This window comes from Myotis brandtii, unplaced genomic scaffold (assembly GCF_000412655.1).
Source record: "Myotis brandtii unplaced genomic scaffold, ASM41265v1 scaffold453, whole genome shotgun sequence".
Classification (NCBI taxonomy): Eukaryota; Metazoa; Chordata; class Mammalia; order Chiroptera; family Vespertilionidae; genus Myotis; species Myotis brandtii.
This window is the reverse complement of record NW_005367314.1, coordinates 752,116-766,106: the sequence shown is the minus strand read 5'-3', so window position 1 is coordinate 766,106 and position 13,991 is coordinate 752,116. Positions and strand designations below refer to the sequence as shown.

At 36.5% G+C, this 13,991-nt stretch overlaps 1 protein-coding gene across 3 annotated transcripts in view; it reads right to left on the bottom strand.

Moving 5' to 3' along the window:
- Positions 1-13,991, bottom strand: part of RASSF6 (Ras association (RalGDS/AF-6) domain family member 6) — a 57,600-nt gene that overhangs the window by 12,063 nt on the left and 31,546 nt on the right. For all 3 annotated transcript variants that reach the window (XM_005874824.2, XM_014546606.1, XM_014546605.1), the window contains exons 3-6: positions 13,045-13,123; positions 10,477-10,613; positions 1,861-1,958; positions 327-511 (exon numbers count right to left, since the gene is read on the bottom strand). In XM_005874824.2, coding sequence (XP_005874886.1) covers positions 327-511; positions 1,861-1,958; positions 10,477-10,613; positions 13,045-13,123 — 499 coding nt within the window. The remainder of the gene's footprint in view (positions 1-326; positions 512-1,860; positions 1,959-10,476; positions 10,614-13,044; positions 13,124-13,991) is intronic.

Below are 13,991 nucleotides of genomic sequence, written 5' to 3'. Positions count from 1 at the left end.
TGCACTAATTTCGTGCACCGGGCCTCTAGTCTATAATAATAAAAGCATAACATGCAAATCGACCGATCAGCCTTACAACAAAACAACCATCTGGATGACCTCCCAGACGAAGCTGGGGCTGCAAAGGCCGAGGCAGCTGGGGCTGTAAGGGCCGAGGCAGCCGGGGCTACGAGGGCCTCCTCTTGCACAAATTTTATGCATCGGGCCTCTAGTTAGATGTACTACTACTATTGCTATTACTATTTTAATTGTAAGATGAATTGCATGTTATTATTAGCATAATAGACAACACTATTTTAAATGACACCAATAGAATTGTAACTCACTTCATGGTTATAAAAGTGTCCATTAATAGAGGCTCTATGTTTCTGTCTGTCTTTTCTGTCCATCATTGGAGGCTTCATCCTTTTTCTCACCAGGGTTGCTTCACTCATGGTTCTATAGAGCAATGGAGATTCTGGCTCTGCATCTGCATGAGGCTTCAGAGTGCTGCTGTGATAAGATAAATAATCTGGGAGAATAAAGATGATAGGCACATATCATTTATCCGCCCACCTCTTTGCATCTTGGGTGGATTTGCGTATATATTTAGTAATGTGTGACTAAGCAATGGACTCTAATGCTTTTAAACAGTGAGGGAATAATAATGCTCTTGTGTAAGAATAAAATCTGTTGGCAGCACTTGTGTTCTATTTTACCTTGAGATTTTAAATAATTTTCTATTGTAATTAGAGCATCATGAAATAGGCATGAGATATTTCATCTTTCTCTAGCACTGGTCCTCAAATACAAAGAGATGTTTATTATATTTTTGGTGTCAAGATATTGACAGTCCCCTGGGTTTAGATGAGTATTTTTTTCCAAGGGGCTAATTGGAAAGATCCTTATCTAAAAGATGTCAAGAGGCCATAAGACAAGGATCAGGGAATCCTAGAAGGACATCATGTTTGTTATACAATATGATTTGTTACATGAAAGCAGAGGAAGCTGAATTAAGAATGGTTTGAAAAAATAAATAAACACTGGAAGTTGTTGGTAGACTCAGGAAGGTAATGTCAACAGGAACCCTTGTTCAGTCTGAAGCCAGCTTGGTAGTATCACCACCAGAAACATGAACCTGCTCCAGACTCAGTCACCCTCCTTCTTGGATCTCTATATATTATACAAAAACCAAAATCTCTGTAAAATATAAGATATCATACCTGACACTCAGTAGTCTCAGTAAGTGATAGCCGTTAATGTAATTACTATCACATAAATTATTATTGTCATTACTACTGATGCCATTTTTATAGGTGCTGGCATTTTCCATTGGTTTGGAAAACATATGAACTCATTCGATGTTCAAGTAGATTTCTCTCTTTTTAAAACAAATGCTTGAAACAACTCTATCAAGTATAAATAGTGACCTCAGTATATCTGCCTCTTTCTGAGAAGCAATGTTATGTAAATATCTACTAACTAAAATGGTCAACTTCTAAAACGATGTGAAGTTCAGTCTGAGATGCATGGCCTAACATAAAAAGCTACTGAATATAATAAATAATCCTAATCCTTGGGAAAACATTGAACCATTTTATGAGGACAAACTTAATTCAAGCCTTTAGCTCTCCCTAATTTAATAAATCTAAGTGACTTGATGTAATTTTTAAAAACCATCATATTTTTCTAGAACTAAGTAATGTTCTTAAACATCATATCAGAACTGTAGTGATTTAAGTTGGTGTATTCCTAAAAGCCTTTTTTTAAAAACATAAAGTAAGAGTTTATTATGTAGTAGTGTGTAAAATGTTAGACTTCAGAGAAGCATTTATGATTAATGTTGTAAAGTCTCCTCATTAATAACAATTTGACACTGACCTTCCTGGGAATTCATTGCTTCAGACACTGGAATCTCAGTCCTGTCCAGTTCACTAATATGATAAAGATCATCAAATTCTCCCCAGCGTGTCATTCCCCTGAAAAATAATAAATCTTATAAGTGACATCAATTCCATTCATATTGAGGTCCATGAGGGTTTTCAGACTTACAGCATTTATATTAGTACTGTGGGCCTCTATAGGTAAATATATCACCCTGATTTATAACAATTTTACATTATTAAAATAATATTTATACCAGAGTGGACAGCATGTGTTTTAAATACTTCCTTTACTTATTTTGAACATATCTTGACACAATAGTTCAATACACTGAAACACAGGTTACATAGATTCTGTAAAATGGATGTGCAAATGGAAGTGGTAGAAACCAACATAACCTGTTGTTATACAGAGATCTTATAATGCTCTCAAGAGAGTTTAGATACAAAAAGTGTTCATTCTGTCAACCTGCATTGAGTTCCTGTTTTGTTTTTTTCCAAAGCATTGTTAGGTAAAGTGGCTCCAAAATAATAAGGTGCCTATCGTTAAGGACTTGACTACAATGAAGAATGCAATTTACATAAGAGGTAAGTATATGGAAACTTCTTTTCTAGAAAATTATGATTTATATGGGATGCTAACAATTGCCAAAGCATCCTAATGCCCAGAATAAATAAAACTAGGCAACTGCTTATTTTTTTCCAGGTGGGTCAACAATCATCTTTAGTTTGTTTATCTGGCCTCAGAAAAGTTACTTATCTTTTCTGTGTCTTTTTTATAAAATGGAGATATCAGTATGAGCTGGATAAGATGGTTGAACAAATTGAGTTAATTTGCATAAAATTCTTAAAACAGTGCCCAAGCACTCAGTATGTGTTAAATGATCATAATTGTCCTCATCTTCACTGTCATCCTCATCATAATCACCATTATCTGTATCTACTTCATGATGGTCCAGGAACCATTAGAGATCTAGGCTATCCCCAGATCTCTCTAGGACTAGGTTAATGGATACTATTAGTGATAGGACCAGTCTTCTTTCTACTAAAATCTCTTTCATAGTGTCTGTTTTCCTTATGACCAAAAAATATTCACCCATAGGGTATTTATGGGATTAACTCTGGCTGCAACAAAAAATGCTTATTAATATTAATGGTCAGTATCCACAAATTGATAAATGTGAATCTCCACATAAAATGAAGGATAAAAATCACATATTCAATAGGTGCAGAAAAAGCATTTGATAAAACCCAGAGCCCATTTATTATAAAAACACTCAGCAAAGTGAGAATAGAGGGATCAGACCTCAACATAATAAAGGCCATATATGACAGCCAACATCATACTCAATGAGCAAAAACTACAAGTGTTTCCCTTAACATCAGGAACAAGACAGGGGTATCTACTGTGACCACTTTTATTCAACATAATATTGGAAGTTCTAGCCATGGCAATAGGGCAAGAAGAAGAAAGAAAAGGCATCCAAATTGGAAAGGAAGAAGTAAAATTGTCATTATTTGAAGATGACATGATACTATATAGAGAGAATCCTAAAGATTCCATCAAAAACTACAAGAACTGATAAATTAATCCAACAAAGTAGCAGGATACAAAATAAATATCTAAAAATAAGTTGAATTTTTATATACTATTAATGAACTAGCAGAAAGGGAAACTAAGAAAACAATCCTATTTGCAATTGTATAAAAATACCTTGGAATAAATTTAACCAAGGATGTGAAAGACCTGTACTTGGAAAATTATAAGACACAGAAGAAAGAAATTGAAGAAGATACAAAGAAATGGATGCATATACTGTGTTCATGGATAGGAAGAATCAACATCATTAAAATGTCCATACTACCTAAAGCAATCTACAGATTCAATGCAATTCATATCAAGATAACAATGGTGTATGTCACAGAACTAGAACGAATATTCCAAAAATTTGCATGGAACCTCAAAAGATCCAAAATAGCAATTTTGAGAAAAAGAACAAAGTTGGGAGAATCAAACTACCTCATATGAAACTATATAACAAAGCCATAGCAATCAAAAGAGCATGGTACCAGCAGAAAAACAGACATATAGATCCATGGGACAGAATAGATAGTCTAGAAATAACCCACACCTTTATGAGCAATTATTATTTGGCAAAGAAGGCAAGAAAATACAATGGGATAAAGACAGACTATTCAATAAATGGTGTTAGAAAAATTGAACATATACACTCGGAAATATAAAACTAGATCACCTTCTTACACCATATACAAGAATTAACTCAAAATGGATTAAAGATTTAAATGCAACATTTGTAACCATTAAAGTACGAGAAGCAAACATAGGCAGTCAAATATCTGACATCTCTCTTAGCAATATTTTTTCTGATATGTCTCCTCAGGCAAAGAAAAAAAATAAACAAATGGGGCTGCATCAAACTAAAAAGTTTTGTACAGAAAGGAAACACTCAACAAAATGAAGACAACCCATTGAATGGGAGAACATATTCACCAATGATACATCTGAAAAGGGGTTAATATCCAAAATTTATAAGGAATTTATAAAACTCAACACCAAAAAACAAGCAATCCAATTAAAAAATGGGCAAAGGACCTGAATAGATTCTTCTCCAAAGAGTATATACAGATGGCCAATAGACATATGACAAGATTCTCAATGTCACTAATTATCAAAGAAATGCAAATCAAGACCACAATGAGATATCATCTCTCACCTGCCAGCATGGCTATCACCAATAAATCAACAAACAGCAAGTACTAGCGAGGATGCAGAGAAAAGGGAACCCTCATGCATTGTTGGTGAGAATACAGATTGGTGCAGCCACTATGGAAAACAGTATGGAGTTTCCAAAAAAAAAAAAAGGAACTGCTTTATGTCCCAGTGATTCCACTTCTGGGAATATATCCGAAGAAACCCAAAACGCTGATTTGAAAGAATATATGTACCCCTATGCTGATTGCAGTGTTATTTACAATAGCCAGGATTTGGAAACGGCCCAAGTGCCCATCAGTAAATGAGTGGATAAAAAATCTGTGGTACATTTACACACTGGAATACTACTTGGCTGTAAAAAAGAAGAAAATTTTACCTTTTGCGACAACATGGATGGGCATGGAGAGTGTTATGCTAAGTGAAATAAGCCAGTTGGAGAAAGACAAATACCATATGATTTTACTTATATATGGATCTAATGAACAAAATAAAGAAACAAACAATAGAAACAGACTCATAGATACAGAAAACAGTATGGTGATTAGCAGAGGGAAAGGGGAATGAGGGTAAAGGCGGATAAATGGTGACAGAGGAGATCGGACTTTAGGTGGTAAACACACAATACAATATACAGATGATATATTATAGTAGTGTAAACCTGAAACCTGTATGATTTTATTAACTAATATCACTCCAATAAATTCAATAAAAATTTAAAAAAGAATACTAGTGTTAGTGAATATGAATAAATGTGATTCTTTTTTCCTTGATCTTTGAATTATTTTGAAGTCTTTTTACTTTTATAATATCATTTCAGCCTCACCATAGCCTAGGAAGGAAATAAGGGGATCCTGATATATTTGTTGACAAATTTTCCAGTGAACTCTACTATCTAACATATAGTAAGTCAAAACAAATGGTGTAATGTCCAAAAACCATAAGTAATAACTTTAACTCAAAGGAGAAGTATTCAGGTCCTGACTCAGAATCTATTCTTATGATAGATAAAATTATTCATTTTGCACAATAGAAGATTAATAGACAAAGGAGAAAGATATAATTATCATAAAAAAAGGGGTAGCAATTGAAAAAAACAGACTACTGAAGAAAAACAGAAACTAAAAAGGCAAAGCAACCTGATGCTATTTCATATGGGGGAGATGAAAAGCGCAAGAATGCAAGACCAGTAATGTACTATACATTCTTGGGAACCCTGGCAGACTTGACGCGATTCTCAGTTTCTTGTAGCTTAGTGGTGTCACACTACTACAGGGAGACAAACATGGCTCAATATAAGCAGTGTTTAACCGCCTTTCCTTCCTACCATCTTAGGAGACTACACCAATTTTACCTCTGGTTTGTATAATTTGAAGTATCAACATATACAACTGTGCACATGACCAAGTTGGAGGGCAGTTACCCAGAGTTTTCCAAAGAAAACTGTCTACAACTTTATGTAATATCAAATAGTTTAACCTGCCCAAGCAGGAGACTGTTTGTATTGCTCTGACCAAGCTTCAGGATGTATACCATTAGCAAATTTAAACTGTGCGTAGGTATTCTAATAAGTTGCAAAAGGAAAAGGAGGTGGAAATTTGATAGGCAAATAGGAGATGTCATATTTGTACCCATATTGTAAGAAACGTGCCCCCCACTATTGATATTATTGAAATGTACACCTGTCCAGTTTCTGCTCTTTATTTCATTCCACTATGACTTGTCCAAAATGTGCCAAGTCATATCTGACTTTGGAAAGATATGAAAAGCAGAAAGAAAAACTGATACAAACAAGCATAATAAGGCCGTCTTTTTTTAAATTTCCGAAAGAAAATACTTGGACCAGATATAAGAGATCAAAGTTCTGTCTATAGAATTCATTCCATAAAGGATTACAAGTGGTCACAACTCAAACAAACTGATTTATTTTAAGCTTCTACCACTCCCATTAAGCTGACTCAGTGTGACTCATTTCTAATGTAATTAAAACAAACCAGCATAACAAACTGGTGATTCTCTCAAAGGGTGAACTGAAAGGCAAGGTGGCAGTGCTTCCTGCAGCTGAGAACACAACTTCTGCTTTTTTCACTCCACATCCATCCACGGGAGCTACCAAATCTGTGATCCTGTGACTGCAGAGGTGTAAGCTCTGCCCATAGAGACCCAGTATGGGGAAGGGAACATGAGAGCAGTTCCACAGAGTGAGGGAACAGTCCATTTCATTTCACAACTTCATCTGAGCTCAGTATTTAAATGAATGAGTGTGTCTGGGATTGGAGTGAAACAAAGAGGAGAACCTTAGGTGGCTCTGCAGCCCACTAGGAAACCCCAGGCCAGGGGCAGACCTTCCGAATTATGCTGCACCTTCCTGCTGAGTGTTCGGCTGGTTCCCAAGAGGGATTCTTGGCTAATTAACTGCAACTGATTCTATTCCTGCTCTGTGTGGGCGAAAGAGAGGAGTGGGGTTTTTTTCTGACAATTCTCACCCACCAGAAATATCTGATACATTGCAAGTGTGCACTCGGACATTCTCCCAGAGCTCTCATTACTGTCGTAAAAATCAAGCAGTTTTCTAGGGAATTCTTTCTCAATCTTAAATGAAAGAGATAATTCCTGTTTGATTCACAGGAATGCTCTGATAAATACTGGAAGGTGAAAATGGAGTCCGTGAAAATGCAGCCTGAGGACGGTTATTCATAACCTGCCACAGTAAGTGGAGAGGCATCATTATTGCCTTCTCTACCTGGACCCTTAAAACTTATCCCAAAATTCAGGATTTATAGGAACAAGTTCCTTGTACTTTAAATTGAGACATTAAAAAATATCTTGGGATATTCAAAATGACGGCTTAATGTGACAATACAATGCCTTACTGCATCCCCTTACATCTTCCCATAATGTCCCATACTTATCAAGTTTTCATGAATGAAATCATCAAACGGAGCTGGCTGCTCAGAGAACTTGGCAACGAGTTCTAAGGTAATTTGAAGAATGATAGCTAATTTTACCAAATTCATATCTTGTACAGTTTTCTAAATGCAGGGCCCAAGGGTAACTTCACCTTTTCAATGCTGCTCCTACTCATTTAGAATCATCAGCCCCATCAATCACATAGTACCTGAAGGTGAGGGATGTAGGGCTTCATCAGGCTGCCTACGTTTGTGGTCTCCCTTCCACTCTTCCATAAGTCCTGGACCCTTTGCCCATTGGCAATCCTTAGCTTGGGTGGAAGACTAGTCAGAAGTAGTGTATGTACAGAAAGTTCTCACAACAGGGGTAATTTAACCACTAGGCTTCCAAGGTCTTCATTTGATACTATAATTGAGTCCCTTCTTTGTGTCAAGCACACTGCTGCGTAATGGGATAGCAGAGATGAATAAGATATGCTCCTTATGCTTGAGGAACCCAAAGCAAGAGGGGGAGATAGGTGCATAACAATGTAAGCAGTGGCATGCTCTGAAATGGTAGAGAAAAGTTGTCAGTGCATCTAGTACAGACTGAGGTGTCAGAAAAGGCTTTCTAGGGAATGCGTTATCTGACCTGAATCTACAAGGATCAGTAGAAGAGTCTGAAAATAGGTGTGGAAAAGCAAGTAGACTTCCACGCAGAGAGTTAGTGAAGTAGGAAACTGTATGCTATGTTAAGGGAATAAAAAATATTCAGACTTGCTGAAGCATCATGTTAGAGAAAGATCGGCAAGGTGCAAATCATAGTGGGGCTTCAGTGTTTTCTTCAAAGGAAAAGCGGAGCTTCTCTCATGGTGTAAGCTGTTTTTTCTTGATTGTGGCCAAAGACCAGATTGGGGAAATTGTCCTGGCAGCTTTCTCTCCATCCTCTCCTCTGCTCTGCTAGAACTCTGCCCATCTACCTATAGATGGGAGGATGAGTGAGGTGAAGGTTTAGTATCTTCACGCACACACAAAAGGGAGATGAGCTGCAACTTCAAGGATTAAAGAAGAAGGGAGGTTGGATGATAGAAGATCTATTTTTAGTTTTTTTTGAGGACTCTCCATGAAGTTTCCATAATGGCTGCACAAGGGCTCCCTTTTCTCCACATCTTCACCATTGCTGGTTAAAAGTCACTTGTTGACTTTTTGATAACAGTGTGAAGTATTTCCTCACTGATGATTAGTGCTGTTGAATACCTTTTCATATGTCTCTTGGCCATTTGTCTGTTTTCTTTGGAGAAATGTCTTTTTATGTCCTCTGCCCATGTTTTGATTGAATTGTTCATTCTTTTGTTATTGAGTGGATGAGTTTTTTATATGTTTTGGATAGCAATTCCTGCCAGATATATTATTTGCAAGTATATTCTCCCATTCTTTTAGTTGTCTTTTCATTTTATTGATGGTTTCCTTCACCATGCAGAAGCGTTTTAGTTTGGTGAAGTCCCATTTGTTTATTTTTGCTTTTGTTTCCCTTGTTCTAGGGGTTATATCCAAAATGATATTACTCAGAATTATATCAAATAGTGTACCACCTATGTTCTCTTTTAAGAGTTTTATGGTTACCATACAACCCAGCAATTCCACTTCTGTGTATTTATTTAAAGAAAACAAAGACACTAATTTGGAAAGATATTTGCACACCTATGTTTGCTGCAGCATTATTTACAGCAGCCAAGACATGGAAGTAACTAGGTACTCATCAATAGATAATTGAATAAAGGACACACACACACACACACACACACACACACTGCAACATTACTCAGTAATTAAAAAAAGGGAATGAAATCCTCTATTTTGAGACAACATGGATGAACCTCGAGGGTATTATGCTGGGTGAAATAAATCAGACAGGTAAAGGCAAATGTTGCATGATTTCACTTACATGTGGAATTTATAAAAGCAAAACAAGTGAACCAACAAAAGAAAAACAGACTCAGAAACAAAGAACAAATTAATGATTGTCAGAGGGGAGGAAGGTAGAGGAATGGGTGAAAAAGATAAAGGGAAGTAGAGTCAATAATAGTGTTATAAGTTTGCACAGTGACAGATGGTTACTAGACTAGTGTGGTGTTTACACAGTAAGATGCATAAATGTTGAATCACTATGTTGTACATTTAAAACTAATATTATATTGTATACCAATTATGCTTTAATAAAAATTAAAATAAAAAAGGAATGTAGGAAGGGCTAGTGGGAGGAAGAATACAGAAAAACATATACATATGATTCCTTTTGAGAATATTTATTTGCTTTTCTAAAAATAATGAAAGGTAATGAAAAAACCAGCCCAACTTATTTATTCAAGGTATGGTTTCATAAACCCACCCAGAGAACTGTTTTGTGTATTTACTGAGCTTCAGATACACTTGCTGTGCCTTGTTGAACAGGATCAGGACAATCAGGTGGAGCATAATTAAATCTCCTTTCCAGAAAGCAGAAAGAGCCCTTTGTTTCAAGAGAAATTTAAATTTGTATCTGTGTGTGTGTGTGTGTGTGTGTGTGTGTGTGAGAGAGAGAGAGAGAGAGAGAGAGAGAGAGAAAGAGAGAGAACAGGCCAGGGCTAATGAAATCTTGCCTATACATATCTATACATTTTATTTTTTTCCAATGAAGGCATGCAGCCGTCAAGGAGAGAAGCAATACAGCAGAGAGATCAAGAGCACGGGCTCTCCAGCCTGTAGACATGAGGTTCAGTCCAGTTCTGCTATATGTTTTGGACAGTAATTCCAAACTATTAACATAGTGATTAGAGATCTTGCATAATTACTGAACTCAGAGCTCTGGTTTCTGAACACCTACTTCATAGAGTTGCTAAGGGATTCAGTGAGACTGTATGTAAGCATTTAGAAGAGCTCCCTTCTGTAAGAGTGCATACAATAAAGGTAAACATGAAGATTATTTAAAGAATTAAAAACATAAATGATAGCTTACATTTTGGAAAAGACATCTGGTGATTTCTCAGTAAAAGAAGGGATTTGCTTCTCATCTTGTATTTTCAGCTGTATAGGCCGTTTTACTCCCCAGAAAATGTCCAACATTCCTTCAACAATTAGTTTACCATCTTCAGTCTAGGGAAGAAATCAATCATCTCAAACATTGTTTTTGTATTATTTATAGACAGTAAATGTTTCAACTGAAGATGTAGAAATTAAGAATGTAAAACATCTTAATAAATAAATTTCTAACTGGGATTGTTTGGCTTTTCAATTTATCTTCAAAATAATTCTATTTTAGCATTGGAAGATTTTCTTTAAGTTGGGAATAATTAACAAAGGAAGGAAAAATTCTTTTATTTTTGAAAACAGCTATAACCAGTGAAGTAAGTCACAATGATGATGACATGCCCATCAGAGGGCACAGTATGGTAAAACGCTTTCTGATTTCTATGATTCTGCAAAGTTTGCTCACTCACATCATTCAGAGCCTATGGTTAAATTCTTCTCCTCCCCACTAAATAAGTAAATATCTTTACTTCTCCTCCCCACCCCACTTAGATTCTGGAGCCTGCTTCCCCACTTTGATGTTCTCCACAGCCATTGTCACCATCTGACATACCATACATTTTACTCCTGTTTCTTGTCTGCCTACTAGAACTTAAGCAGCATGAGGAAAGCACAAAACAAACTTCTAAACATCATGAATTCTGTGGGAACTATTGAATTAAAATGTAAATCATCATTTTCTTAAAGTGTTTACCTTTTCCTAAATTTTATATTTTTATAATTATAGAAGATATTAGAGATCTCACAGATATATTTTTATAATTATAGATATTAGAGATTGCCGGAAGCCGGTCCATCCTTGCTGCTTGACACAGTCACTGCAGGGAAGAAACATCTGCACAGCATATGTTTCAAGGGACCTGGGGTATATGGCACACTGTTCTTAATATGTTTGCTCCCCTAGTTGGAGCTATGTGTTTTAACCAAGGTCACCTCTCCAAGAAAGGTTGTTTCCCCAGGTGGGGATTTTTTCCCTGGAGTTAGGGATTAACAGACTAAGGAAGGGAATCAGTAAAACCCCATAACTAAGTGCCAGGCGGGTAGTTAATCACTTTAACTATGAACAATCACGAGTAAACTACATAATCTTTACTTAGGATAATCTCCTTCAGTTACTTCCTTGTAGCTTAACAGAACAATAGAGTAGTGACCTTGGAATGGAGATAGCAAACACCCTAACCTTTGGAATAAAAGGATAGGATTAAAATCAACTGGTATAAATACAGATGTAACAGGAGAATAAATACAGAACCTGGCGGGAGAACCTGGCTATGCTGATCAACTGAATGCTGTCTCCGTGTCCTTCCTTCTTTGCCGACTCTGTCCACACCTTTGGGAATCCCTCGACCTACTGGTGCTGGACCCCAACAAGAGATCTCTCAGTCATTGAAATTATTTTAAATTTGGTCCATTTCTTTTTAAAGGGATCTGTTGTTTTTCTGTATATCATTACATTTGAGAAGTTAATTGAAATATCCAATTGAAGTAAATTATTTAAGCTGACTAGTAAACATAAGAGTGCTTTGTAAATATCCTCTGTCCCAAATGCAGATTTAAGCCAAATCATGGTGACCTAAAGTCAGTGTTCAACCACCATATTTGAGTATTTCAACCAGAATATTAGAAAATTATAATATTCCCTGGGACCAGGAAGATATAAAAATGGGAAGCGAGCAGCATTAGAATAAAAGACTGTGGAGAATGAGGCATTCAACTGAAAGGAAGGAAGGAGAAGGGTGGAAGAAAGAAAGGAAGGAAGAAAGAAAGAAAAAAAGAAAGAAAGGTAGGAAGGAAGGAAGGAAGGAAGGAAGGAAGGAAAGAAAGGAAGGAAGGAAGAAAGAAGGAAAGAAAGAAAGGTAGGAAGGAAGGAAGAAAGGAAGAAAGGAAGAAAAGAAGGAAGGAAGGAAGGAGATTTAAAGTCAGTGTGTACAGTAGCCTTTAAGTTGCACCCCTGAAAATGTTTTCTAGCTTCAGGACTTTCCTGAATTGTTTCTTTAACATTTGAAAATGTATTATTATGATCCGGTTTACGTACACTTTAATGTTCATGCATTTTAACAACCAAATCAGACTATGTTACAGATATGCCATATAGTTATGATTTATTGAGTAACTCTCCATTGATAGAGACTTAAGATACCTTCAAATTTTTTCCATTACCAATGATATCACTGTGAACAGCTTTCTGTATACATCCTGGTGCATTTGTAAGAATGTATTAGGATAGATTTCTAGTAGAATTGCTGAAAGCAAATATGTCATTAAAGTTATTTTAAATGCTTTCCTTTTCCCCCAAAATGCTGAGTAAGTTACTGATGTCCCAGGACTGGGATTTTTGTGATATACTTAAAAAAATTATGATCAACTTAAAGATGAACCTGTTTCTCAGACCATTTGTGCTACTGGCTTATGAACTCCAACTCATCCCAGCTCCTCTGGACCTTTATGGAACTTTTTTCCTTTGAATCAACTGTATTTCATTTTTTCATGGACTTACCTGTACATATGAAATATGCAGATTTTCCTGATTTGCATAAAAACTGTTATAGTTCTTCAATAAAGAATTAAGTTGTTCCCTAAAAAAAAAAAAATACATTCAGTTACAATCAATCTTAGGCTTTCTAATGGTGAAATATAATAATGGTACTTCCAGGTCATGAAGGTATGAGATGGAAAGAAATGGTTCAATGGAATCTTTACTCATCTGTCATTTTAAATTAATGTAGGTCATTGAAAATGGAAGGCTTCTTAGGACACAAATAAACATTAAAGGTGCTAATTCATAAATAAATAACCAAAGAAAGGAAATGACTCTGGCCAAAAGTGGTGAGGGGAATGTTCTACAGCAGAAGGCAGCCATGAAATAGACATTTGGTTTTACATTCCTTTTTTGTTTTGCAACATTTAACCACCTAGAATGTGCCTGACACTGTGCTTCTCACTGGGGATAGAGCAATGGTTCAGGAAGGGCCTCTGCTCCTGAGTTTCTGCCTCTTTGTGGCAGGTGGGCTGTTCCAGGGAGAACACTGTATCCTGCCACACCTCCATCCTTCACTCTGTGCTGCCCACCGCTCAAGACGCTTATCTCACCTACTCCATTGGTCCAAGCTATCGTCTCTCATCTGGATTATTGCAATGGTCTCTTAAAAGCCTCCCTGTGTCTGTTGTCTATTCTCAACAGCAGGAGGTACTTTAATGCACTCTTGATCATCTCTCTCTTTTGTTCAAAAACCTCTCATTATTATGAAAAATGCCAATATCTTTCCAATGACTGCCAAGGCCAGATGGGATCTGGTCTGCTGTTACACCTTCAGTCTCATTTCCTACCTCTCTCTCCTTCACTCACTACACCCCAGTCACTGACCGCCTTGATGTGCCTTGAACACTCCAGGCACATTCTCACCTCAGGGCCGTTGTACTTGCTGATCCCTCTGACACTCTTCC